General features: G+C 43.5%; 1 protein-coding gene across 2 annotated transcripts in view; it reads left to right on the top strand.

Moving 5' to 3' along the window:
• DOCK1 (dedicator of cytokinesis 1) overlaps positions 1-26,130 on the top strand; it is a 618,254-nt gene that overhangs the window by 376,808 nt on the left and 215,316 nt on the right. For both annotated transcript variants that reach the window (XM_069101719.1, XM_069101718.1), the window contains exon 28: positions 15,131-15,232. In XM_069101719.1, coding sequence (XP_068957820.1) covers positions 15,131-15,232 — 102 coding nt within the window. The remainder of the gene's footprint in view (positions 1-15,130; positions 15,233-26,130) is intronic.

Below are 26,130 nucleotides of genomic sequence, written 5' to 3'. Positions count from 1 at the left end.
CCCCCCCCTCCCCCTCCCCCTCCCCCTCAGGGCTTCCAATCAGCCTCCTGAATTAGTTGGTATCCCTTTGATAGATGCGCCTCTGATCTGCATAGCAGCCCTTGTCTCTTCCTGGGCTCCTGGCTCCTGTGGCCAGCTGTTTCTATAACGTTTCAGCCTGGATGCCTCCCAATCAGTTCAGACTCAGCCTGTACAGAAGGAAACTCATGATCTAAAATTTACTTCAGACCCCCGCTCCCGAAAATGTTTCTGCTTCTGTCCAAGGTACCAAGCCCCTGGGTTTGCCAGACTCCCTGGTTACTAACTTTCCTCTGTGCCTGGGACATGCTAAGAGCTGGACAAAGGCTTGTGTCCTTCCTTCCTTTGGCTTCTTCAACTCCTTCATCTCCCCTGTTACACCAGTCTGGTGCCAACTTGTGCTGTTTCTAGCTCTCCAGCATCTGTCTACGTAAGCCCAGCCCCCACCCCCAGTGCTACCTCTTTAGTTCAGAACCTCACTGCCCCTTACCTGGCCTGCTAATTAATGTCTCTGCCTCAGGTCTTTTCCTTCCTCCTGTCCATCCTTGAGTCAGCTACCAAAGTGACTTTCCTTGGCTACAGATCACACCCAAACATCCCCGTGATCACAAAATTCTAGTGACTCCCTGTTGCCGGGAGCCCAACATGCCACTTCCTCTGCGTGACTTTCAAGCCCATTCCATCTTGCTCCCAACCCATTTTTCAGCCTTGGTGGACATTATGCTCCCCCCTGTCTCCTTTGTTCTTGTCAATTTGGCCTTCTCTCTCTTCCTAATATGTGGACTCCATCTCTCATATCCCAGCCTTTGCATTAACATTTCCCATGCCTGAAAAGCATGCCTTCATCATCCCTCCTTCACAGTCTCCTTTATTTTAATGCTTTGCACATCCTTGTTCAGGAGGCCCCCTTCATCCGTTCTATTTATTCAGCAAATATTCTGTATATCTTTATTCATATGTGTGCTGCTTTTCCTCCTTATTAGAAGGTAAGATCCTTGACAGGAGAGATGATTTCATTCTTGTCTGTTTCTCCAGTGCTGGGCATAGGGCCTGCAGACCAACAGGTGCTTAATAAATTCTTCAGAGGGGATTGGAGTAGGAAAGTTGTTTTTTTTTTTTTGCTTTTTGGAGGGGCAGTTGGAGTTAAGTGATTTGCCCAAGGTCACAAGGCCAGTTTTGCGTTGTGTCTGAGTTTGCATTTGAACTCAGGTCCTCCTGACTCCAGGGCCGGCACTCTAGTCACTGTGCCATCTAGCTGCCCCAGGAAGTTGTTTTTTTTTTTTTTCCAACTTTCCACACCATTGTGTGTGTGCGCATGTGTACGTGCACAAGTCGGTAGGTACATGTCTGTGCATGGGTGTTTGTATATGTATGGGTGTGTTGGATGAAGTGGGAATCAGGGCAGGTAGCTATAGTGAATGGCTGATTGCAGGCCCCAGTTCCTTTTATAGCCATTTTAAGGAATTGAATATGGATTCAGAAAGTATTGGACACTGGTCTTCCATTAATTTATGAATTGCTCGACAGACTGACTAATTCCACAAAGCCCGTGGAAAGGACTGAGTTGGGTTCCCCCATCCCCACACACCAGCTGCAGTTCCCTACTGCACAGGAAGGCTGCCTAGTCTGAAGCTGTTTTGTCATATCTGCTCTGATCTTTCCTCCAGTCTCCTTCCTTGCTGCTGCAGAGACAGAGGGATTTTTCTTGGCCTCATTCCTCTTATTCTCCTGTCCTCCTGTTTCCCCATTCCCTTACTCCCCAACCTGCTTTTACTCTGCTTGGTCCTGTCCCCTGTCCTTGAGGCTTACATTTTTCAAAGTAGGTTGGTGTGGACGTAAAGCCCCAGCAGCTTCTTGGGGAGATCTTTGAGCCATTTCGAGTGCTGCATCCAATGACCATGTTTTCCTTTTTTTTCTGACCTCTCTGGACTCCCCCCCCCCCCCAATCCTCTGCTGCCTTCCTCCTTGCCTCTGACCTTTCTGCCTCTGTAACCTCTTCTCATTGGTGGGTTCTTCCTGGAACCTCCATTTTGAGGAATGATGCTGGCCATCCATCCTTACTTTTCCTTCCAGCTCTGATTCTGATTTCCTGAACCATCTCCCCTCCCCATTTATGTCTTGTCTCCCCTTCCCCCTTAAATTTGTAAGTTTTTAAAAGCTTTTTTGGTTTGTATGTGAATCTCCATCCCTTAGAATGGTGTTTGGCCCATACTACTAAGCCTTTAACGAACGTCTGTTGGCTCTTACGGATTTGGATGTCTCTTCTGGTTCCAAATCCATGACTGAACATTAGGGCCCACCCTTCTTTGGGGTTCTGGGGTGGTCTCAGCTTAGAGATGGCTCTAGGAATGAGCTGGGCAGCATTGGAAAAGTTTGGAGTGAGGAGAGAATGTGTTTCACTCATTTTGGAATAGCCTGTGCACGGAGGCAGCTCATAAATGGTTACAGATGACCCAGTGGCCCTCAGAGCCCTGGAGAGGGGCCCTCTCACATCCATTTGCAGAGCGCATTAGGAGCTGGACTGATCTCAGTTCATTTTGTCCTACCCGCCAGCTGGAGCAAAGGGAGTCATTGGCCCAGCTCTGTGAATGTGAATCACCAGGAGCCAGGGACTGCCTGGATTATTATCATTCAGCTCAAGAGTTCATTGTTTCTTGGGCTTTTGGAATCAGAAGAGAAAAATGAGGGAGTAATTTATTTTGTGCCTCCTTTTACATTATGTCTTAATACCACTGACGGACTTTTTATCAACCTGGAGGGGAATATTGGGGACATTCATAGCTGTGGTCATTACTGTGCTGTTGAGAAGAGAAATGGATCACAGACTCAATGACTCTCCTGAAATCACAGAACAAAGATTATCTGGCCAAAGAGAATGCTCGAGTTTCTGTGTGTGTCTGATTCTGCGGTCTACACTAACCTGGAGCCAAGACAAAATCCTATCCTTTGGAAACTGCCGGAAGGGCCCCCTGTGGCCTTTGGGTCTGTACTCTAACTTCCCAGCAGCTCTCTCTGCCACAGGCCCAGCCAGAGCTCTTCCAGGCTTCTTTTGTCCACTTTGGTCCCTGGCTCTTCCAGCCAGTCTTTCCAAGACTGCCATCCCCTTCTGCTTGGGGACAGCTCTCACAGTGAGGAAGAAATGTGGAATATCAGGCCCTAACTTGCCTCTTTGCAGCTTCTACCCATATCTCTTTCTTCTGGGACCCTTCAGATACTTGCCAAGAGCTTTCACGTCTCCCTTCTCCAAACTTTTTCAAGGCCAAACAAGTCCTTGTAGAGGGTCCTCATGGTGTGACCCAGAGAACTCTCCCTATCCTGAGGACACTTCTCATACTCTCTTCTGCTTAGCAATGTCCTTGCACACAGTCAGCCTAGAGCATGGCTGAATCAGGGCCCAGTATGATATCGCTATTTACTCCTGTAGCCTAGCACCGTCTTTTCTTTCTTGACTGCCCTTTTCTGTGTCACATCATAGTTCATGTTGAATCCTGCTGAGCTCGTGGCCCACTGAAGCCCCCAGATCAGAAAGTTGTGGGGGGGTGGGCTAGTGCAGAGTGTACCAGCCTTGGAGCCAGGGGCCCTTTCTAGCTATACCTGTAGTTTCCAACCTGTCCTCTCCACACTCGTGGGTACCTTTTACTCAGTCCTGTATTCTCATTGCCCCTAACCATGCTCCACTCAGCTGCCCAAATGTTTCTTCCTTAGGCCCTGCCTGCTGAGCCTCAAAAACCTTCTAGAACTCCCTGTTTCCTGGAAGCCAGATGTGTCTTCAATGTAGAGAACCTAGGAAGTCCCTCTAGAATACTAAGTTGGTACTCCTGATTCACCCTGAAGATAAATGCCATGAGGATTTTAAGCAGCTAAGAGAACCCAGTGAGTAGAGGGTTGGGCCTATATTGAGGAAGACTTCAGCTTAGATCCAGCTTCAGATACCTAGTTGTGTGACCTTGGGTAATCACTTACCTTGTTTGCCTCAAATGTAAAATGAAAATAATTATAACACCTTCCTCCTCCCCCCCCCCCCCCCCCAGCTTATCCCCATTACCTCCTCTAATGTTACATAGAAAGTAGGCCAACTGAGGTTTCATTCTGTGCAGCCCCTTCACCATACCCACCTCACAACGCTGTGGTGAGCTAGCTAGCTCAGCAAAGGAAAGTTTTAAAAATCTTAATGTGTTATAGAATTGCAAGCTATTATTACTGTTACTATTTTCATTGTTAGCAATATCATTATTTGAATTTTTCTATGACTTTGACTGGATTTCTCCTTTTCCCATATTATATTTTGCCTTTTGTAGTTCATCTTAGATATTAGTGATTAACAAAAGGAATGGTCCAGAAGTGAAAGGAGTGCCCTTGGGAGGTCATGGGTTCCTCCCCATTGGATGTCTTCAGGTACAGACTAGGCCACCACTTGTCCAGTTTGTTGTAGAGGGAATTCTCTTTTCTATAGATAGGGAGAGGGGGAGTGAAAAGGAGAAAGGGGCAGAGAGAGAAAGAGAGGGAGGGAGGGAGGAGAGAGATGGAATAGATAAAGCATTTATTTTTTTAAATTAAATTTTATGTTTATTTTTAGTTTATATCATCCATTTCCACAATATTTTGAGATACAAATTTTCTCCCTGTCTTTCTCCTACCCACCACCCCAAAACAGTGATCCCACTGAATACTCCGTCCCCCAATCTGCTCTCTCCTATATCCTCCCCCATTCCTCCTCTGACTTTCCAGTAGGGCAAGGTGATTCTCTATGCCCCAGTGCCTTTATATCTTATTTCCCAGTTGCAGGAAAAAAAATTATATGTATATATATTGAACATTTGATTTTGAAACTTTGAATTCCAGATTCTTTCCATTCCTCCCTCATCACCTACCCTTACTGGGAAGATAGGCATTTCAATATAGGTTGTACATGTGTAGCTATGCAAAACATTTCCATACTGAATATATTGTAAAAGACTGACTATATTTCCCTCCATCCTGTTCCTCCCCCCACTTGTTCTATTCTCTATTTTGACCCTGTCCCTTTTCAAAAGTGTGTGCTTCTAACTTCCCTTCCCCCCCCCAACCTTTCCTCCCCTCCATCATCCCCCCTCTCATCCCCTTCCCTCCTACTCTCCTGTAGGGTGAGAGACCCTACTTACTGTGTATGTCATTCCCTCCCTAAGCCAAATTCAATGAAAGCAAGGTTGACCCATTCCCTTTTGCCTTCCTGTTCTTCCTCTCCATTGTAACAGTTTTCCCTTACCTCTTCTATATGAGATAATTCACCCCATTCTGTCTCTCCCCATCTCCTCTCATTATATTCCTCTCTCACCTCTCAGTTTCCTTTTTTAAGTATCATACCTTCTTATTCAATTGGTAGTGTGCCTTCTGTCTATGTATACCTCTACACATATGTACACACACTCACATATGTATTCATGTGCCCATATACCCTCCTATATAGACATATATGTATGTGTGTGTATATATATATATATATATACATTTATATTCCCTTCAATTATTATCATACTGAGAAAAGTTTTATAAATTGAAATTAACATTTTTCCATGTAGGAATGTAAATAGTTCAGCTTTGAGAAGTTCCTTATGATTTCTTTTCCCTGTTTACCTTCTCATGCTTCTCTTGCTTCTTGTATCTGAATGTCAAATTTTCTATTCAACTCTGGTTTTTTCATCAAGAATGCTTGAAAGTCCTCTATTCCACTGAATGACCATATTTTCCCCTGAAACATGAGATTCAGTTTTGCTGAGTAGGTGATTCTTGGTTTTAATCTCAGTTCCTTTGACCCCTGAAAAATCATATTCGAACTCCTTTGATCCCTCAATGTAGAAGCTGGCAGGTCCTGTGTTATCCTGATTGCGTTTCCAAAATATTCAAATTGTTTCTTCAGATTGTTGTAAAATTTTCTCCTTGATCTGGGAACTCTGGAACTTGGCTATGATATTCCTGGGAGTTTTCTTTGGGGATCTTTTTCAAGAGGTAATCAGTGGATTCTTTCAACCTCTATTTTGCCCTCTGGTTCTAACACATCAGGGCAATTTTCCTTGAGAATTTCTTGAAGGATGATTTCTAGGTTCTTTTTTTTTTTTTTATCATGGCTTTCAGGTGGTCCAGTAATTTTTAAATTATCTCTTCTGGATCTATTTTCCAGGTCAGTGGTTTTCCCAATGAGATATTTCACATTGCCTTCTATTCTTTCATTTGTTTGGATCTGTTTAATACTATCTTGATTTCTCATAAAGTCACTAGCTTCCATTTGCTCCAATCTAATTATGAAGGAATAATTCTTTTCAGTGAGCTTTTGAGATTCTTTTTTCCATCTGGCAAATTCAGCTTTTTAAGACCTTCTTGTTGGCTTTTTGAGCCTTTTTTGCTATTTGCATTAGTCTATTTTTTTAAGATGTTATTTTCTTCAGTTAGGTTGTTGATTCTCTCTTCCTGATTTTCTTGCATCATTCTCATTTCTCTTCCCAGTTTTTCCTCCACTTCTCTTATTTGGTTTTCAAAATCCTTCTTAAGCTCCTCTATGGCCTGTAATCAGTTCATATTTTTCTTGGAAGATTTTGGTGCTGGAGTTCTGACTTTGTTTTCTTCCACCTGCTCCATGCTTAGATCCTTTTTGTCCCCAAAATAGGAATTCAAAGTCAGATTGCTGTGTTTGCTTTGCTTCCTTTGCTTGCTCATGTTGCCACTCAATTACTTGACTTTTGAGCTTTTTGCCACAGTAGAACTCTGCTTCCAGAGTGGAGAGCTTTGTCCCAAATCGATGGGATTCCTGCAGCTGCTGGAGCTATTAGTTGGGTGCCCTTTCTGAAGCCTCCACATGCTTTGCCTGACTGGTCACACACCCCAGGACCTCCACCCTAGACAGCAATACAGATTCAAACAGGTTAAAGCAACAATGATTACCCCTCATAATGGTTGTTTGGTCCCCCTACAATCTGCAGGCCAGGAGCTCTGAAGCAGCCACACTGCAGCTGCTGCACCTCAGCCTCTTCTCCGTCCTGAGGCAGAGGCCGGACCACACTCCTGGGCTCCCCGTTCCCAAAGTCTGTATTGTCCTCTCATATTGTCTTTGGCATCTATGTGTTGATAATTCTGGAAATTGCCACAGCTGCTGATGATCTACTCTCCCAGTGTCCCTATATTTGTGGCTTGTTGGGCCACCCTCAGGCTAAAACCGCAGGCTCATGCAGGCTGCAATAAACACTTCCTGCCCACCTGCTGGGCTGTCTTTAGCAGAAGATTTGTTTCTCTGTCACTTTGTGGCTTCTGTAGCCCTAACGTTTGTTTAGAATCATTTATATAGGTGTTTGAGGTAGTTATGGGGGGAGTGCAGTGAATATTCCTGCTTCTGTGGCACAATCTTGGCTCTGCTAGATTCCGAAAAAACATTTATAAAGAGTTTAGTATTTTCCATATTGGAAACCATGTTGGAAGCAAAAGGAAAGACAGCCTCTGCCTTCTAGGTGCTTCCATTCTCCTTGGGTAAGAATACCTGAAGCAGTGCTCCCAGAGGGGGTGAGTGAATAATCTGTGACATGACAGGTTGTAGGGAGGTCTTGCCGTTCACAGGATAAGTCTAAAGCAGGGGAGCCACCAGATAGAGATGGTTGGTGAGGAGGACCTTCGCAAGGTTACTCAGGAAAGTCTTTGTAACCCATTCAGTTATGATTGGGACCAGAGCCTTTGAGGCCCCTTCCTGGTCTGAGATTTTAGTACAGATTTTGGGCTCTGTGAATTTTCCTCTCTATTAGATTGTAAAAATTCCAAAAGTTCAAGCCCTGGATTGTTTGATTTTTGCATCCCCAATGGAGGCCATTGTGCTTTTCTCTTAGCAGATGTATGTTGGGTTTGGCGGAATTTTCCTACAAACCCTGATTTCTCCACCACCTGCTTCTCTGAACCCTGACAGCACTCCCCCTAAGCCTAGCAGCTTAGCACCTGACTGCTTGTACTCATTCATCTGTGCTGGTGCTAATGTTTATTAAATCATTTGAAATCCAGCTGCAGCAGGTGTAGGAATCCATCCACAGCTGCTTTTATCCCCTCACACACAAACATTCCCTTTCTCACAACTTTTCCTCTTTGGCTACCCCAGGTTTGGTGTTGTTTGCAAGCGGGGGACACATTGTACATTTGTGTCATGGAGACAATATCAACAACAATCACTTAGGAAGCCAACTCCTTTTCCACATGTGAGCAGCAGATCTTAGTTCTAATGAGGTTTGGATGCCCAGCTTTACTTTTTTTTGGTCCCATGAGTCACTGTCAGATGAGATTCTCCTTGTAATAACTTAAGTGTTTGCTGAAAAGAAAGTGGGGAGCAGAGGGAGGGCACCCACTGGACTTGGAGACGTGTCTCTGGAATTCACGGCTGGCCAGAATTCACTTTGTTACCTGAGAACATGGAGCTTTCTTGGACACGGGTCTCCAAATGTATTCTCACTTAAGAGAGGCAGGATGCCAACCCTTGGGACTGGTCCAGGGCCATGAATGGGGCTCTAATTTTGAATTACATTCAGTCAATCGACAGGAGCAATTAATGTCTTTCTGGACTTGCTCTGTACCATTTTAGGAAGGTTACCATCGATTTTACCTTGGCCATAGTTACATACATTATCGCCTGTATCATTATTCAGAAGAATAATGCTTGGAAGGGGGGGGGGGCAGTCCATTTCCTAATGAGTTGCCTGGAATCAGCTTCTAAAAGTGCTGAACTAAGCAAAACTGACTTGAGGCGGGAGTTGGGGAGGTGGGGTCGGGGTTTGAGAGAAATAGAGAAGGCGGAAGGAAGAGTGAGAGAAATTGACAGGGGTGGGGAGGGAGGAGAAATCAGTGCAAGTAAACCCTGGGATAAAGAGGGATCAGTAGGAAATGTAGCAAAGCACAAAAAAATGAACAAGTAGATAATAAAACATTAATTTTTAAAGTTTTTCCTTAGGTGTTTTATTAGATTTTATTGATACCTTTTGTCTCCATTTCACTTAAATTTCCCTCTGTATCCCTTTATCTCCCCTGTCCACAGAGCCATCCCTTAGAATAACTTTAAAATTTTTTTCCCCAGTTTATTTATTTATTTTTAGTTTTTAACATTGATTTCCACAAGATTTTGAGTTACAGATTTTTCTCCCCATCTTTCCCCTACACCCCACCCCAAAATAGCGAGCCTTCTTAATACTCCTTCCCCCAATCTGTTCTCTCTTATATCCTCCACCACATTCCCCCCCACAAACTTTATAGTCAGGCAAGATGGATTTCTATACCCCAGTGCCTGTATATCTTTTTTTCCCAGTTGCATGTAAAAAACAATTATTTTTAAACATTTGTTTTTAAAACTTTGAGTTCGAGATTTTTTCCCTTCTTCCCTCCTCACCCATCTTACTGGGAAGATAAGCAATTCAATTTAGATTGTACATGTATAGTTACACAAAACATTTCCATAGTAGTTATATTGTGAGAAACTATATTTCCCTCCATCCTATCCCACCCACCACTTATTTTATTCTCTCCCTTGATCCTGTCCCTTTTTAAGAGTGTTTGCTTCTAAGTACCCTCTCCCCCAGTCTGCCCTCCCTTCTATCATCCCCCCTCTTATCCTCTTCCCCCCTATTTTCCTGTAGGGTGAGATACCCAATTGAGTATGTATGTTATTCCCTCCTTAAGCCAATGAGAGTAAGGTTTTCCCATTCCCTTTCACGTTCTTGCTCTCCCCCTCCACTGTAACAGTTTTCTCTTGCCTCTTTTATATGAGATAATTTACCCTAATCTATCTCTCCATTTCTTCTTCTCCGAATAAATTCCTCTCGCCTCGTAATTTTATCTTTTAGATATCATACCTTCATATGAGCTCATCCTGTGCCCTCTGCCTATGTATACATGTCCATATATATGCACACACTCACATATATACTTATACACATACACCCTCTTATACATACATATATGTATGTATACATATATACATTCCCTTCAACTATCTTCATACTGAGGAAAGACTGAGTTACAATTATAATTTTCCATGTAGGAATGTAAATATCTCAGCTTTAATAAGTTCCTTGTGATTTCTTTTTCCTGTTTACCTTCTCATGCTTCTCTTGCTTCTTACATGTGAAAGTCAAATTTTCTGTTCAATTCTGGTTTTTTCATCAAGAATGCTCGAAAATCCTCTGTTTCATTGAATGACCATATTTTCCCCTGCAGCATTATACTCAGTTGTGCTGGGTAGGTGATTCTTGGTTTTAATCCCAGTTCCTTTGACCTCTGGAATATCATATTCCAATTGCTTCAGTCCTTTGATGTAGAAGCTGCTAGATCTTGTGTTATCCTGATTGTATTTCCACAGTACTCAAAACATTTCTTCCTCACAGCTTGTAATATTTCCTCCTTGACATGGGAAATCTGGAATTTGGCTATAGTATTCCTAGGAGTTTTCTTTTGGGGAACTTTTTCAAGAGGTGATTGGTGAATTCCAATTTCTATTTTGCCCTCTGGTTCTAGAATTGCAGGACACTTTTGCTTGATAATTTCTTGAAAGATGGTGTCTAGGCTCTTTTTTTTTTTTTTTTTCATCATGGCTTTCAGTCAGTCCAGGACTTTTTAAATTATTTCTCCTGAATCTATTTTCCAGGACAGTGTTTTTTCCAATGAGATATTTCACCTTGCCTTCTATTTTTTCATTTGTTTGGATCTGTTTTATAATATCTTGATTTATTATAAAGTCATTAGCTTCCATTTGCTTCAATCTAATTTTTAAGGAATTTTTCTCTTCAGTGAGTTTTTAAAATTCCTTTTCTATCTGGCAAATTCAGCTTTTTAAGGCATTCTTCTCCTCACTGGCTTTTTGGGTCTCTTTTGCCACTACTTTTTTTAAAGCAATTGGGGTTAAGTAACTTGCTCAAGGTTACATGACCAGTTATTTCTGGGTATGGTGCTAAGTATCTGAGCCCGGATTCGATCCCAGGTCTCCCAACTCTGGGCCCAGTGCTCTTACTCACTGCACCACCTGGCCACCCGAAGACTATTTTTTAAGGTGTTATTTTCTTCAGTATTTTTTTGGGGGGGGGGTCTCCTTTAACAGGCTGTTGACTCACTTTTCATTATTTTCTTGCATCATTCTCTTCTCTTCCCAGTTTTTTCTCCACTTCTCTTTCTTGATTTTCAAAATCCTTCTTGTGCTCCCCCATGGCCTGTAAGCAGTCGACATTTTTTTGGTGGCTTTTGATGCAGGGGTTCTGACTTTGTTGTCTTCCTCCCATTCCATGCTTTGATCCTTTTTGTCCCCAAAAAGGATTCTGTGACCTGATAACGCTTTCTCTGCTTGCTCATCTTGCCAGTCAATGACTTGACTTTTGTGCTCTTCACCGTGGTAGAGCTCTGCTTCCAGAGAGGAGAGAGCTGTTTCCCAAATTGTTGAGATTTTAGCAGCTGCTGGAGCTATGAGGAAGGTGTCCTCTCTACATCCCCCACAAGCTCTGGCACCTGGCCACACCCCCCAGGACCACCACCGAAGAGTGTGATCCAGATCCAAGCAGGTCAAAGCTAGAGTGATTACCCTCTGAATCGTTTCTTAGTCCTCCTACTGTCTGTAGGCCAGCCGGCCTGAGGCAGCCATGGGCCTGGCTGCAGCCAACTAGTCTCCACATCTTCTTGCTCTGCGAGCAGGGGCTGGACTATGTTCTTTCTTCCAGTAGTTCCGCCCCGACCTTTTATTTTCTCTTTGGCATTTATGGGTTGAGAAGTCCAGACGCTGCCGCAGCTGCTGGTGATTGAGTCTCTTGAAGTCCGCTCCGGCTGCTGCTGGTGATTGAGTCTCCTGACGTCCGCTCCGGCTGCTGCTGGTTGGGTGCTGCCCAGGGGACAGAATCCCGCTCTTGTGGGCCTGCACTCAGCTCCCAGTTGGGGCGGTAGATCCTTTCCGTTGGCCTGCCTGGCGGCCTTCAGCGGGAGATTTGTTTCTCTATCTTTTTGTGGTTTCTGTAGCTTTAAAATGTGTTTAGAGTCATTTTTTTTTACACGTATTGGAAGTGATCGGGGCAGAGCTCATGCCATGTTCTTGCCTGTACTCCTCCATCTTGGTGTCGCCCCCCCCCTCCCCCTTACCCTCTTTAAATAAAAGCAGAGAACCATCTAGCAAAGCTAATCAGTACATTGGGGAAAATGATACGCCGAACTCAGCATCTGTGAGAAAATGATACGCCAAACTCAGCATCTGTGAGGGTTCTCCCTCACTTCTCCAACAACAACTCCAAGCTTGCTTCTCCACAAGCCAGTTGTTGGCACAGCGGGAAGAGTGCTTGCTCCAGAGGGAGAAAGACCCGAGTTCAGATCCAGGTCCCTGACACTTACCAGCTGTGTGACCCTGGGCGAGTCACTTACCCCCGTCTGTCTCAGTCTCCTCATCTGTACAGTGAGGATACTGAGCGTGCCCGCCTGCCAGTTTCCATATTCTGACGTGATATTTGAGAAGGCGCTTTGCAGGCCTAAGAGAGTTATCTAAATACCACCATTATTATCCAGTACTTAGCATAGTCCTGGCGTGGGGTGGGTTCTTAATGAATGCTTGTTAACTCACTGTCGAACTGGTCACTAACGATTCACATTTCTTCCTATCCAATTTGTCTACGTCCTTTGGCCATTACTGTATCTGACGCAGCAATCTGTCCTCCATTCTAGATGAAACACAGTTAAACACACATCACATGGAGGCAGTGAATTGGAAGTCAGGGTGCCTGGATCCTTGTCCTAAATATTGTTCCTCTTGGAGATGCTCACTTCCTCAGTTTCCTTCATCTGTAAAATGACGGTGTAGGACTAGGTGTCTGAAAGGCTCCTTCTCTTAATTTTCTAGGTGAAATATTGCACAATTTTATGGCAGTTACTGAAGTAAAAGAGATTATTTGCATTCACATGCAAAGCACATCATATGTCTAAATGTTAAGGAATAAAGGGCATAGAAGCTTCAGGTCAGGATCCCCTTAGCTTAACTTGAGCTCTCCATGTTTTTTTTAATGTTTCTCCAAGGCTTGTGTTCAGCTGCAGGCAGTGCAGTTGGCACATGCTGGAGCCATGGTTCTGAACCGTTCCGTTGGAGTTCTAGGACTCAGCAAGTCATAATCCTTCTTCTGTCTTTTCCATTTCAGCCCCATTTTCATGAAGGCCCCATGTGATGATTATTGCTGTTTTCCATTTTCATAAGGCCTCCTTTTCGGAATGATAGGCCAACAGAGAAGCATGTTGTGTAGAAACAAAGGATCCAGACCAGTATTTAATTTTTAAATACTTTACTGGCATAAGAATATTCCCTATTTTTAAGACACAAGTCACTGAAGCATTGAAATTTGCTGCTTATTAAGGGAGAGTTAGAGAAAAATTGGCAGTTCAGCAGTGAATCTGAGAGGAAACAATTCGGTTCAGAATAATTTACGCTAGAGTTGGGCTCTGTTGACAAATATTGGAAAGGCCAATAATCCATGGTGAGTTTTGGCGAAACCCTACCCATGATGTAGGAAATCATGTACTATTCAGGCAGGGAAGGAGCCCAGTGCCAAAGCTACAGTTCAAGTTTCCAGAATTGAAACACTCAAGTGTTTTCCTTGGTGAAAACTATCATTGATTCTTGTGGAAACACCAAGTCCAGTTGGCATCTTCACCGTTCCCTACTGCTGCCCAGAACTTGGCTTTTTTTTCTTAGTTCTCATTTTCTGTTCTTGTTTCATTTCCCTTTCTTCCTGCTCTGCTCAGGCTGACAGATAGCCATTTTCTCCCACTTTACATTCTGATGAGTGCCGATCCCAGTTATCAGTCTTTTTCTTATGGAAAATTGGAACATTCCTCATTTTTGAGGTAACAGTGAAGGTTATTAGATTGGCCTAAAGAGGATAAATGTAGATTTTTTGAAATAAAAGGCATCTCTTTTTTAGCTCCCTGCTGAGAGCAGAGACGTGACACATACCCTTTCTTCTAGCTTATCTGGGTGATGAGCTTTAAAAAAGGAAAAAATGAGTTCAATTCTCTGTTCAACTTATTTGGATAGCAACAGCAGCAACCATAATAGTAAAAATAATAACTCAGATGTCCATAGCACATTGTGGTTTGTATGAGCAGTTCCTTCCTAAGAACCCCATGGCAGGTAGGCGCATGTTTTCACCTCATTTTACAGAAAAGGAATCCAATGCCCAGAGGGGAGACATCAGTGATCACTCATTAAATGGCAGAGCTGGAGCCTAAACCCTGAGTTTTATGGCTCTTAATTCATGGAACTCTTTTCCCTGGTGCCATCCACTCTTACCTTCAGTATATGTCCAAAATGAACTCTTTGGCTTGAGAGCAGATTCCTGCTCTGTGGCACGTTGTCTGTACTCTGATGGACTTAGAAAAGAACCGGAGGGATGGGGAGGGGGGATGGGATGGAAAGCAAAGCATGGAGTCAAGCATATCTACAGGAGTCTTGGCCCATCCAACACTGGTCTTCTGGGGCAGAAAAATAAATAGGATGCAGTCTGAAGCTTTCATAGTGTCATAAAGGAGCACTGGGCTTGAAGCCAAAGGATCCGTTTTTGAATCTCAGTTGTGTGACCTTAGCAGGGTGCCTCCTCAATGCTAGCCGACTGACCAATTCTCTTCTTGTCATGTCTTAGGGTGCATTGTATCTGCCCTTCCCAGTGTTCTGTAAGTATTAGGTGTATAATCCCTGTTTGTGAAGTGAATGAAAGGAAGACTGAATGTACAATAGGTGCTTAATACATCTTTCTTAGATTTCACTTCATTTGTATCGTTTGAAGCATTGACTCAAGTATTGTAAAGCCAAAACCAATATGTTAATGCCTGCTCAGGAGCTGAACTTCCATCATCAACAAGCCACTCCTTGAGTTCTCTGAGAGTTGGGGGAGGGGGTCATTCTGACTGTCGGTGATCTTGCCTCCACAATCCCTCCTAGGATTGGATTTGTCTGTGAGAGGGAGGATGATAACCTCAGCGCGTTTGAAGTGGATAGCTCTCCCAAAGCCCCCTGAAGCAGCGGAGAGCTCGTGGGTCCTTTTCTTTGGCTGTTGCTTTGGAAGCTTCTCCTTCAATCACCTTTCTCTCTTGGCTGTTTCCTTCCCAGGGCAACTTTGTGGCGAGCATGACAGCAATCCTGAGACAGATGGAAGATTATCACTACGCTCACCTGATCAAGACCTTTGGGAAGATGAGGACTGATGTGGTGGTGAGTTCACTGCCCACCCTCAGCCCCTCCCCGATGGGCTGCTGGAGTGATGGTCTATGTGCTTCCACATCTCAACTCCAAAACTGAGCCTTTGTAGCTGTTGGAAATGGAAAAATAAATGAGTGAATGTGTTTTGGGGGATGGGGCAGACCTAAAACCAGAAGTAGTTCCCAAATCCATTGAAATACAGATTCAGGGTATTGAAAAATATAACAAATATCTAGGGTCAAAGGGAAGCCCACTGTGATCACAGCTCTGCATGCTGACCTTGGTACTGGAACAACTCACTTGGTACCTGTCATCCTTCTTCTTTACTCTTCCATGGTCTGCTTCCGTGATCTACAGTGTAGACTCTAAGCCATCTCAGAATCCAGAAAAGCCATCTGGCAGGAGAACTCTAGTGGTGATAAAAAGAATCCACCTTGATGTATTGGGCCTCTGCTGTGTACCAGAGCCAAAGTGTCCAAGGACAACAAAAAAAAAAACAAGCAAACAGTGCCCAGCCCTCAGGGAGCTGCCATTTTAGTGAGCATAGTAAAAATTATCCATTTAAATGTGTCTGTGTCCAAGAATCTGCCACATGCAAAACAACCAAATCACCTTGAGCTGAGCTGAGGAGGGCTTTCTGTTGCCATCTTGCCCCCTGTCTCACATGTTCTGGGACCCCAGTTCTTGCTGAGATATGTGGTCCATCAAGTAGATGCAAAGCACCTGCTCATTCGGGAGCCTCTCTGGAGTCTTCTGGGAGGAAAGGCAGTGAGTGAAAGGGCCCAGGTTCAAAGTGATTTTCTCTTAGCTGCAGGGAAAGTAAAACTGAAGAAGGGTTTGGTGCAAACAAATCCAACAATTAATTAGAGTAGGTGTTAGCTATCAGTAGGCTTGCCATCGATTTGTGCTTTCTGCATGTTGAAATTTGGGAGAAGCTACTGAGGGATAATCAAAAGTAGCTAGTAATTAGTTGTGAGAAGAATTTCCCATTGCAAGAAGGAGGCCAAGTGTGTTTTACGTTTTCAGTGGCCCTGGATCAATAATTAGTTCCAATGACCGTTCAGCCCCATTTCTTGCTGTTGTTCTTTCATTCTTCTCACTAAAACTGGGACCCCGCAATAGAGGGGGATTTATCGCCACTTCCCTAAAGACCTGGAAATTGCATCACCATATGGCAAGCGCTTTTTGCAAATTACCCACCCAACATTTTGGCTCATTCCCTTCAATTTGATTCTGACCTCAACCTGGACAAGTTAGACATCGTATCCTGCTATCTGTGGATCCTGGTCACAGTGGGAGAGAATGTTGGGGGAATATTTCTGTTACATTTCCTGCTGGGGAGCCAGGAAGCACTTTATCTTTCATCAATGACACAGTTTCAGATGTGGGAGGGACCCCAAATCCTCTGGTCGAACCTTTGCCCAAGCGCGAGTCCCATCTACACCGTCTCTTGGGCATCCTACTTTTCCTTAAAGATCTTTTGTCTTCAGGATGGAACCCATCACCTCCAGTGCTGGCAGCCACTTCCCCTTTCTGATAACTCCCACTGTCCACCCTTGTTCAGTTACAAGGAGCCTCTGTTTTTCTTCTTTGATGTTCTGCCTGATACTCCTGGTTTTTGGCTTTGGAGTCAGGAGCACAGAGGAGTAATGCAGGGCATCTCAGCATTGCCATCGTGATCTTCACCGTTACGGCCACACGGAAAGTCTCTGACACGGGTTTGCATGTCAGATCTTCCTACATTTAAGCCCAGCACTTTCTCCATAAGGCCCTAGCGGCCTCTCTCTTATTTTATTTTTTACATGATTTACCTTTAATTTTTTAAACAAAATGATGTTTTATTCTTTAACTTATTGTTTCCTAATGAGCAATAGCAGACTGGGTTACCCATAAAACCACCTCAAATCAGAGCCTGTAGCAAGCAGCAGCAATGGGTCTGCATGGTGGCTTGCCTGTTTGGGCCGCACATGTCTGCATGCCTCTGTGGTGTGCACATACAGTATTCCCTAGGATATCAGTCTGCCCCCAATCTGTTTTACACGGAATCAGAGAGAACAAATCCCTTTGATGACTCACTGCTCATTTCCATTTAGGTCCTTTGCTGTCTTTTTTTCCCCCTGAAAGCCTCACATTAATGAAGGATTATTTTATTTCTGTATCATTCAGGCTTAATCTTCAAACAGATCTCTGAACCATATTTAGGTCAATGGACATAATGAACGAGAGAGATTTGCCATATGGAAAAACAGAGTCATCGGGCTGGAGTTTGCCAGCAAAATAAGGGGCGACTCCTGCTGTATGAGACATTTCCTCCTAAACCCAGCTCGGTAGAAAACCTTAGTGCAGAGCTTAATTGAGGGGTTTTTGAGTATTTAACATCAGGAATGTAATGTGGATAGAAGGCTGCCCTTGGACTTGCGATGACCTGGCTTTTACTTCTGCCTCTGATACATACCATTGTCCATGAACAACTCAGCATCCTGCAAGAGGCAGGAGCTTCCTGTCTGCGTGGAAGAAGGGAATTCGTTGTTCTTTGTTTTTCCTTAGTGTTCCTCGTCCTTGTGCATACACAGGGTGATTTGTACTACACCTTCCCCCAACTAAAATAGTCCCGTATGTTGTCTCTTTAAAGTGTGTGTGTGTGTGTGTGTGTGTGTGTGTGGTGTGTGGTAACCTGGACCCAGGCTTTAGACTGATAGAAACACAAGATCCTGACAACAGAAGATCCAAACCAATGAGCCTACTGTGTGCAAAGTAGGTGCTGGTGAGAAGGAGTTGTCCCATGAGTTTATTGGTATGTAGGCCATCCATCTGAGGAAATTCCCTATTTCAATGTCACTTTCTTTGTAACTTATAGCCTTAGAGAATTGTCTGTAGCAGTCAAAGATTATGGGACTTAAGGAGGGTCAAAGAACCAGTATGTGTCAGAAGTGGAACTTGAGCCCAAAGATCCTTGGGAGTGACAGCACCGACCACTTCCCCTGCTTCCAGGTCAGCCTTAATGGCCATCGTCCAGGGAGAGGTGGCCACCTATCCCCACCAGCTGACATTTATGGGGCAGGAGGGCCAGACAAGCCAGGTACCGCCCCTGCCTGGAGTCTGCTTTTAGACCCCAGTGGAGACTGCCTAAGACCTTAAACTCAAGAGGCTTGGGGCCAGTCATGTCTCCATCTCTGTCCCTTCAGCCATGGTCCAGAGAACCAGTCCCTGGGGAGATGCAGCCTGGCCATGTGCCTGGAAATGCTCCTGAGGACTTGGAAAGAAGGTTGTGTCCCCCAAGCTGCCGGTGCGGTCAGATGGGCTCTCCCTAGAAAGTGAAGAAGGGGCTTCTCCGTCTGCTCTGTTGCTGCTCCCGCAGGACCCTGGGCCTCCCCTCTGAATTGCAGCTGAAACCTTCCCTAAGCTTTGTCTCCCCCATTAGAGCATGGCCTCCCTAAGAGCAGGAGCTACCCGGCTTTCTACTCTGTATCCCCGGCACTCAGTAGAGTTCTTCGTGTAGTAAACACTTGGTTTCATTCCTGGCTGGATAGCCAGCTCTAGCTACTAGGCTGTGCTGCCCTCAAGAACTAGGCTCCCAAGACAACCATTAAACACAGTCCTTGTCCTGAGCAGCTTCCATGTGGGAAGAGGGGCAGAGTGCAAAATGTCTGCGGGTAAACTAGTTTTGAAGTATTCGAGGGATGGGACAAAGAATGCCAACTAGGTAAATTACAGAAGGCATCCCGTAGGAAAGGACCTTCGGGTTAACTTGTAAGACATCCAGGAGCAAGGATTCTGGGTGTGGAGATGAGTGGGGAGGGCAGCTCAATCATGGAGGAAGCCAGTGTGTGAAGGTGGGTGCTGGGAAATCCCTCCTCCCCCAGGTGAGGCTGAGCTGGGTGTTCCAGAAGAGGTTATTGGAACAAACCCACCAGCTTCTGCCTCTCATTGCTAATGGCTAATTCTCTTGTGTGACTGGCACACCTCCCCTTATCCCATGCTAGCCTTGGGACATTCTTGTTTCTCTTAAGCCTTGCTTCCCCTCTCTCAGGCTCTAACCATGCAACTATAGCCTTGGACCAGGATTACTTTAAATGGCCATACACCTTAATAGCAGATTCAGATAACCAGAAACACTGGCAGCAGTTAAAATAAAGCATTTTATGTAGATGACTGTCCTTTAAAATTTTTCTCTGCATATTTAAATGTTCCTATTTGTTGATGCTTTATTAGATTCATATAATAAAAACAAGGACATTTCTTTTACAATAAAGTAATAAAACCAATCACCCAAATCTGCATTATGGACAGCAGCCAGGAAGTTCAGTCTTTTCCCCTCTCCTCCTCCACTTCCCACTCCAATCCTTATCTTCACAGTCAGGGAGGAGCCAGAAAGAAAAGGTAGGCAGATAAGTGAGATGGCTTCCCCAGGCAACATGTCAGAAACCAGGTGCAGAAATAGATTATAAATTGGACTTGATGTGTCATGAGTCTCTGTCTGCTCAGTGTGCCCTCTCCTGGTCTGGTGCCTCTGGTCTGTCCAGTAGTACCTCATTTCATTGGGTCATCATGGCCCTTCTGCTTCAGGTCTGATCATGTGCACCGCCCTGATTTCTATGCAATGTTTCTGAATCTACTTCCTTTCCAGGAGGAACAGTGATTAAGCCTTTTTCCAGCTCCCCACCTCATGACTTCCCCATAGAATGAAGTTTCTTTAAGGTCAAAAGAAACTTGGGGAAGTCTGAGAAATGCCTTTGTACTAACCCCCACTCTCCCTTTCCTCTAGCCCATTGAGCATCCCTGGACATGTGTCTGGAGGAAGGGGCTGCCTCCCATAAGAGGGACAGCCACAAGCTCAGTTGGGCTCCCAGTAAGCCAGAGTGTCATGGAGAATAATAAAACAATATGCCTGGAAAGTAGGGTCAAGCCAGACAGTAAAGGGCTTTATTGATTGATTGCTTTCTGGAGGGCAGTGGGGGTTAAGTGACTTGCCCAAGGTCACATGGCTAGTTTTTTGTGTTAAGTGTTTGAGGCCAGATTTGAACTCAGGTCCTCCTGACTCCAGGACCAGTGCTCTATAAACTGTGCCACCTAGCCACCTCCAGTAAAGGGCTTTAAATGCCAAACAGAAGAGCTTGTGTCCCACCCTCAAGGCCCTAGATACCTTGTCCTTTGTCTCATGAAAGGCCAGTTACTTAATCAGAACCAAAAAGCCTTAAGCTCTTAAAAAATTCCCCTGGACCTTTTGGAGAGTTATTGTTGGCCTGGACAGCCCTAGTCTATTATGATAAGGATTAGGCCAAATGATGGTAATAAAATTAATCTGATTTACTGGAGTCCAATGGCAGTCATTGCTTGAGCACACGGATGGCGAAGGCGAAGAATCTGGCATTTAGGACTCATGTGGTCTTGATTTCCCAGGGGAATTGCTTCTCGGCTATGAGCAGTCCTGAATAGCAATTAAAGGGAGACAATTCTGTTTCCATTTCCAACTGACATTTGTGTCTTGAATGTCATCAAATTATGCTGATGAAATTTTTCACCTCTTTTTATAGCAGTTGATCCTATGTAAAATTTCTTTGAATATGCCCCTATCCATTAAACACAGAAATTTGCTTTAAAAAACTCTTTGGAACTCTGTATATTAGGAGCTAAATATCAAACACGTTCGGTTATCAATCAGGAGTTTTTCAGTGTTCCAAAATGTCCATTATTTTTTTAAATTTATTCATCTAATATTTTAATTATTGATGCATCTTTTTTGAACACCAACTTCTTCTCAGCCCAAACAAACCCCTACGAAGAACGTTTTCTGAATTTTTTTTTAGTAAATCCAGCCAATATCCAGATTGTAAATGAGAGAACCCACTGCTTTCCATATTCGTAGGTTAGTGATCCACTGATTGTTTGCAAAAAGGAAATCCAAATATTGCCAACTTGGCCTGGCATATCGAGCCCCATTTTGTGGCCTATGTTGTTGTCTTCATTTTCATTGTTTTGACCTCTATCATTTCATGTGAATCTGCTGGTGTTTGTCCCCCAAGGGACCAAACAAACTCAGAAAAAAAGAACAAGTCATCTGGTGTGGCCAGTTGTCAGCTATTGCCCAGTCGTCTCTTGTATTGGAACTGGCCATGAATTTTATGTGTATGGTATATGTTTGTGTATACATGTTGTGTGTCTGTTCACATGCATTTATTGGGATGTGTGAGTGTGTACATTGGTGTGTCTGTGCTCTCTCAAGAAATACAGAACTTGAAAGTTCAGTAGAAGGGCATTTTGAATGGGCTTAATCAAAAAGTTCATCCCCCTGGAGCTAACCCAGTGATGAATCTTTCACAATTTGGTGATCTTGTTACTGAGGTAACAGAAGCACAGTACGTTGCTGGGCCTGTTCACAAAGACTTTGCTGCTCATTGTTAACAAAGCCAAGGTCCTCTCCCCAGCAGGAGAAGAGAATGACATCTCTAGAGAAGACGGGTCTGATACCCACTGAGGACTCATATGATGAGTGCTTGTACATTGTTGGTGAAGCTGCAGCAGGAAGTTAGTACACAGTACTGTATTGGAATCAACTTCACTGGTATTTATTTAATGGGAGCACTGAAATTTCTAAGCCTGTATTATGTGATTTTAAACATCAACTGAAGATAAGCAGAAATCTGTAAAACTTTTTACAACTCATGGAATGTGAACTGACTGTGCTGAGAAGCCCCCAAGAAGCTAAGCTGGGCTTTGTGCTTCACACCAGAAAATGCAGAAGGCTGATGTTTGTTTGTTGATCATTCATCTTTGAAGCATGACCTGTGAAGTCACTGGCAATATCATCTAAAAAAACTAATACCAAGTCTTGGGACTCAGTAAAAAGTGCAAGCTGATTGTTAAAACATGAACGCTTTTCCAAATAAATTTTTAATAAAAAACAAAAAAATTCCCCAATGAATCCCCCAAAAAGGATACAATGAAATACCTACGTTCTTTAACATAACTTAACATAACACGACACAACACAACACAACAATGTATCTTTGCTGACTTTTGACAAAATCTAGTGTTTGGGGCAAGAATAAGGGCTCTGGGCAGCATAGAATAATGCGATTGCTTTTCCAGAATTGGCTTTTCCAGAATTCCATTGTCTGAACTGTAAAAAGGAGAATAAATATGATAAAATGAGCTACTATCTGTAAAGGGGAGCCCTCCCAGGGTCTCTAACAAAGGCCAGCCATGACATTTGCAGTGCATGCTCTAACAGGGAGAAGACTCTGATCTGCAGCTTCGCTTGCCCATCCCTCACGTTTTACCTAACATCTTTACAACCCAGGCCCCATCACTCTGTTTGATGGGCAAGGCTCTCCTGGCTTCTTCCACCCCTGCCCTGCTCTCCCAGGCAGCGCTCTCCAAGGCGCTGCTGTGGGCTTTCCTGCCCGATGCCTAATTATGATTTAGGAGATTAAGAAAATGAGAAAATCCAACTTAGCAGCTCCAGCTCATGTTCAATTAATGCCAAGGTACTTTTCTCTTTTCCATTTTAATTTGTCAGTGAGCAACTTGAGGTTCCTGGAAATTGAGTGTGGTATTCTGAGCCTCCTATGGATTTGGTTCATGTCAGCCAGAGAGATGTGGCTACCTTGAAGAGGTATGGCCAGGGAAAAAGAATGCGCAGAAGCCCTGTCACCTCCTCTGGGATGCTAGCAGGAGAGGTGACCAGATATACACCAACAGTAACCCTAGACTTCTCCTGAATGACAGCTTAAAGGGATACATAGAACTCATACGACCTTCAAGTAGATGACAGTCATAGCCAGTTTTTGTGTTGCTTTAAGATTTTCAAAGAATATTCAATTCAATTAAAATTTATTAAGCACCTACTATGTGTCAGGCACTGTGCTAAGTGTTGGGGAAACAAACTGAGGTAAAAGACAGTCCGTGTCCTTAAGGAGCTTGCAATCCAATGGAGGAGGCAACATGCAAACCAATATATGGGATTCAAACTCTATAAAGGACAAGTAGGAAATAAATAACAGAGGGAAGGCACTATAATGAAGAGGCGCTGGGGAAGGCTTCCTGTAGAAGGGGGGATTTTACTGGTGGTCAGGAATCAGAGCAGAGGAGGGAGAGCATTCCAGACCTGCAGGATGGTCAGAAAAAATACCCAAAGCATGATATGCTTCTCCCCTCAGAACAACCCCAAGAGCTCTTAGTGTGCCCATTTACAGGTGAAGAAATTGAGGCAGGAAAAGGTCAATGACTTAACCAAGGTTAGCTAGTAAGGGTCAGAAGCAAAATCTGAACTACTATCTTCTTCACTCAAGTCCAAGGGTTTATTTACTGGCCCCCGGCTGCCTGTTATTGACTATAATTAGGTAGCCATGGTATAATGATATATGAATGTCTGGCATTTGTAATCCTACTGAACAGTGCCCCATAACATAGAAACCCTGTGGGAGATTACAGTATCTTTTATTGGTTTAGCATTTTTTTTAAGAATGTAATAAACAAAGAAACAAAAAGGCTATTTCATCTGATATTTCCTATTATCTCCATTCTGAATATACTAGTTAGAGAGTGGGCAAGCTTGTTGATATAGAAGGCAGATCTAAGCCCAGCTTACCTTCTGCATCTTGGAATGACAAAAAATGCACCAAGCAGAGTAAAAGAACAGTAATAGAAAACAGGAGAAAGGAAATAAATCCTCACAAAGAAAGTGGCCCTGACACTCCAGCAGAAGGACTGAAGAAATGAGTCAATACAAAAGAGCTCTGAATATGGTAAAAGTAATAGAATACTGAGAGGTATCTCCAGAAGTTATCTGAGTCCCTGGAGTGAGAGCTCATGAAGAGAGAGTTGAATGCACTCAAGGAGCCTAGCATAATTTAAGAGCTTAACTGGTGATATGTGGTACAGGCTGTTCCCCAAGGGGCATGAGGACCATCAGGCTTGCTGTCCCAATTTGGGAGTTGAACCAAACACATGGCTCTCCCCAGATTTGTCCCTTGATGGTTTCAGTGTGTGGCCATTCGTGGCCTTGGCCACTTTATCCTATGGTGAGAGAGAGTGACCCAGCTTTAAGGGTAGACTGGTACATTGTTATTATTCCAGAGTTTTCCATTTATTGAATAAATGTTAGCATTATTCTTGAGGAAAAAGGAAAAGACACGAGGTCCAGGATTAGAATTATTGAATGAGATTTTGAAAAGAGAATTGATAGTTTTAAGGATAAGCTGAAACATTTTAGTAAAGGGCTATACAGACTGGAAAAGCCAATGGAGTGATGAGAATCACACTCACCAAGCTCCCACAAGAAAAATGAAACAAAAAACCATGGGCAAGAAAATTGAAGAAAAGATGAGATTGCTTTGGATGAAATTGAAAGACCCACAAGTCTGCCAACCAACACAACATTAAACAAACAAACAAGCAACAAAAACAAAACCCCATGATTCAATGTAATGCCTCTACATCATATTTCTGCAAGTAATACTTTTTTTTTCTGCTGAAAGTATTGGAACTGGAGTAGACTTTCAGAATCAACAGGAGGAAAACAAAATGGAATCTCCAAGAGAAAAGGACCCGAGGGACCATCTCATCCCACCCATGTACATCAGGAATCCCAGGAGAACAACCCATCAAGTGGTCATAAATCTGTGCCTGCTTCAAGTCCTAGCCTCCCCAAGGCATCCGCCCATGCTCCTACCCCCACTTCGGGACACTTCTCATTGGTAGCAAGGTTTTTCCTGATATTGAAGCAGCATTGTATTCTCTTCTACTTCCTAATTGCATTCCCTCTTCCTAGACTCATCCTACCACTCCAGCCAGTCAAGGCCCTTTTGGAACCTGATTCTGTCATTTTATGAGTATATCATCTATGCCTTTGTCCAAGTTGTTGAGAGAAAAGTGACCCAGCGCTGGACCAAGTACAGATCTCTGGGGTGCTCCTCTGGACACCCACTGCTTCACTGATGGTGCATCATGAACAGCTACTCTTTCAGCTGGGTCATTCATCCCATCAGTTTATCTGTGTGTATCTGGCATCTCTCCATCTTCTCCACAAGAAAAAAAAACTGGGAAAAATAAAAGTAGTACAGCTAGAATCAGAAGAAGATATAGACTGGGGGGGGGGGGGAATGCTTTATATATCATTGATGAAACTCTAGCATGAAAATCTATAAAACTCAGAGCTATTCCCCAGTAAACTAATGCCAAAAGCATATCAACAATTTTCAAAAGACAAATGAACTATCAATAACTACTTGGCAAAATATTCTGAATCACCAATAATAGAGAAGTACAACTGAAAGCAACCACTAAACAAAACAATATGTTAAAAGATTTGAAGGAATTCTTTAAGGAGCTGCAGCAAGATGAGCACAATAATGCTCTGCCCAAACCACTGTAAATAGGCTCAGACAATGTCAAAACAATTCTTGAATTATCCAGGGAAATTAACTAATTGATTTGTGCCCTTTGATCAGGGATCTCCCCACCAGAACTTTATTTCTAGAAGTGCTTGACAGGAGTAGATGCATATAAACAAATGTTTAAAAATCATTTTTACATCTAACTGGAGAAAAATAAAATACTAAGTAGGAATAGATGCATATAAGTAAAATGCTTATAACAATGTTATTTTGATAAGAAGGTAGAAACTGAAACATGTTCTCCATCATTGGTGACCAGCTAATTTACTGCTCACGTGGTCATGTGGCATAATATCGCTGTATTATAAAGGGATAGATAATAGACATAAAGAATTCAGGGAAAAGGGATGGAGACAAAATGGCGGAATAGAAGCACAAACTTGGCATGGGCTCTGGCTCCCACCACTTCCAATACCTGTAAAAAATATGACTAAACAAATTTTAAAGCTACAGAACTCACAAAGTGACAGAGAGAAACAAATTTTCCATAGAAGGCAGCTCAGCAGGTTGACA

The sequence above is a fragment of the Petaurus breviceps genome, unplaced genomic scaffold, assembly GCF_028583685.1.
Source record: "Petaurus breviceps papuanus isolate PSGF00001 unplaced genomic scaffold, PetGlider_PUasm1.0 490, whole genome shotgun sequence".
Taxonomy (NCBI): domain Eukaryota; kingdom Metazoa; phylum Chordata; class Mammalia; order Diprotodontia; family Petauridae; genus Petaurus; species Petaurus breviceps.
Note: the sequence above shows the minus strand (reverse complement) of the source record. Positions and strands in the feature narration are given on the sequence as shown.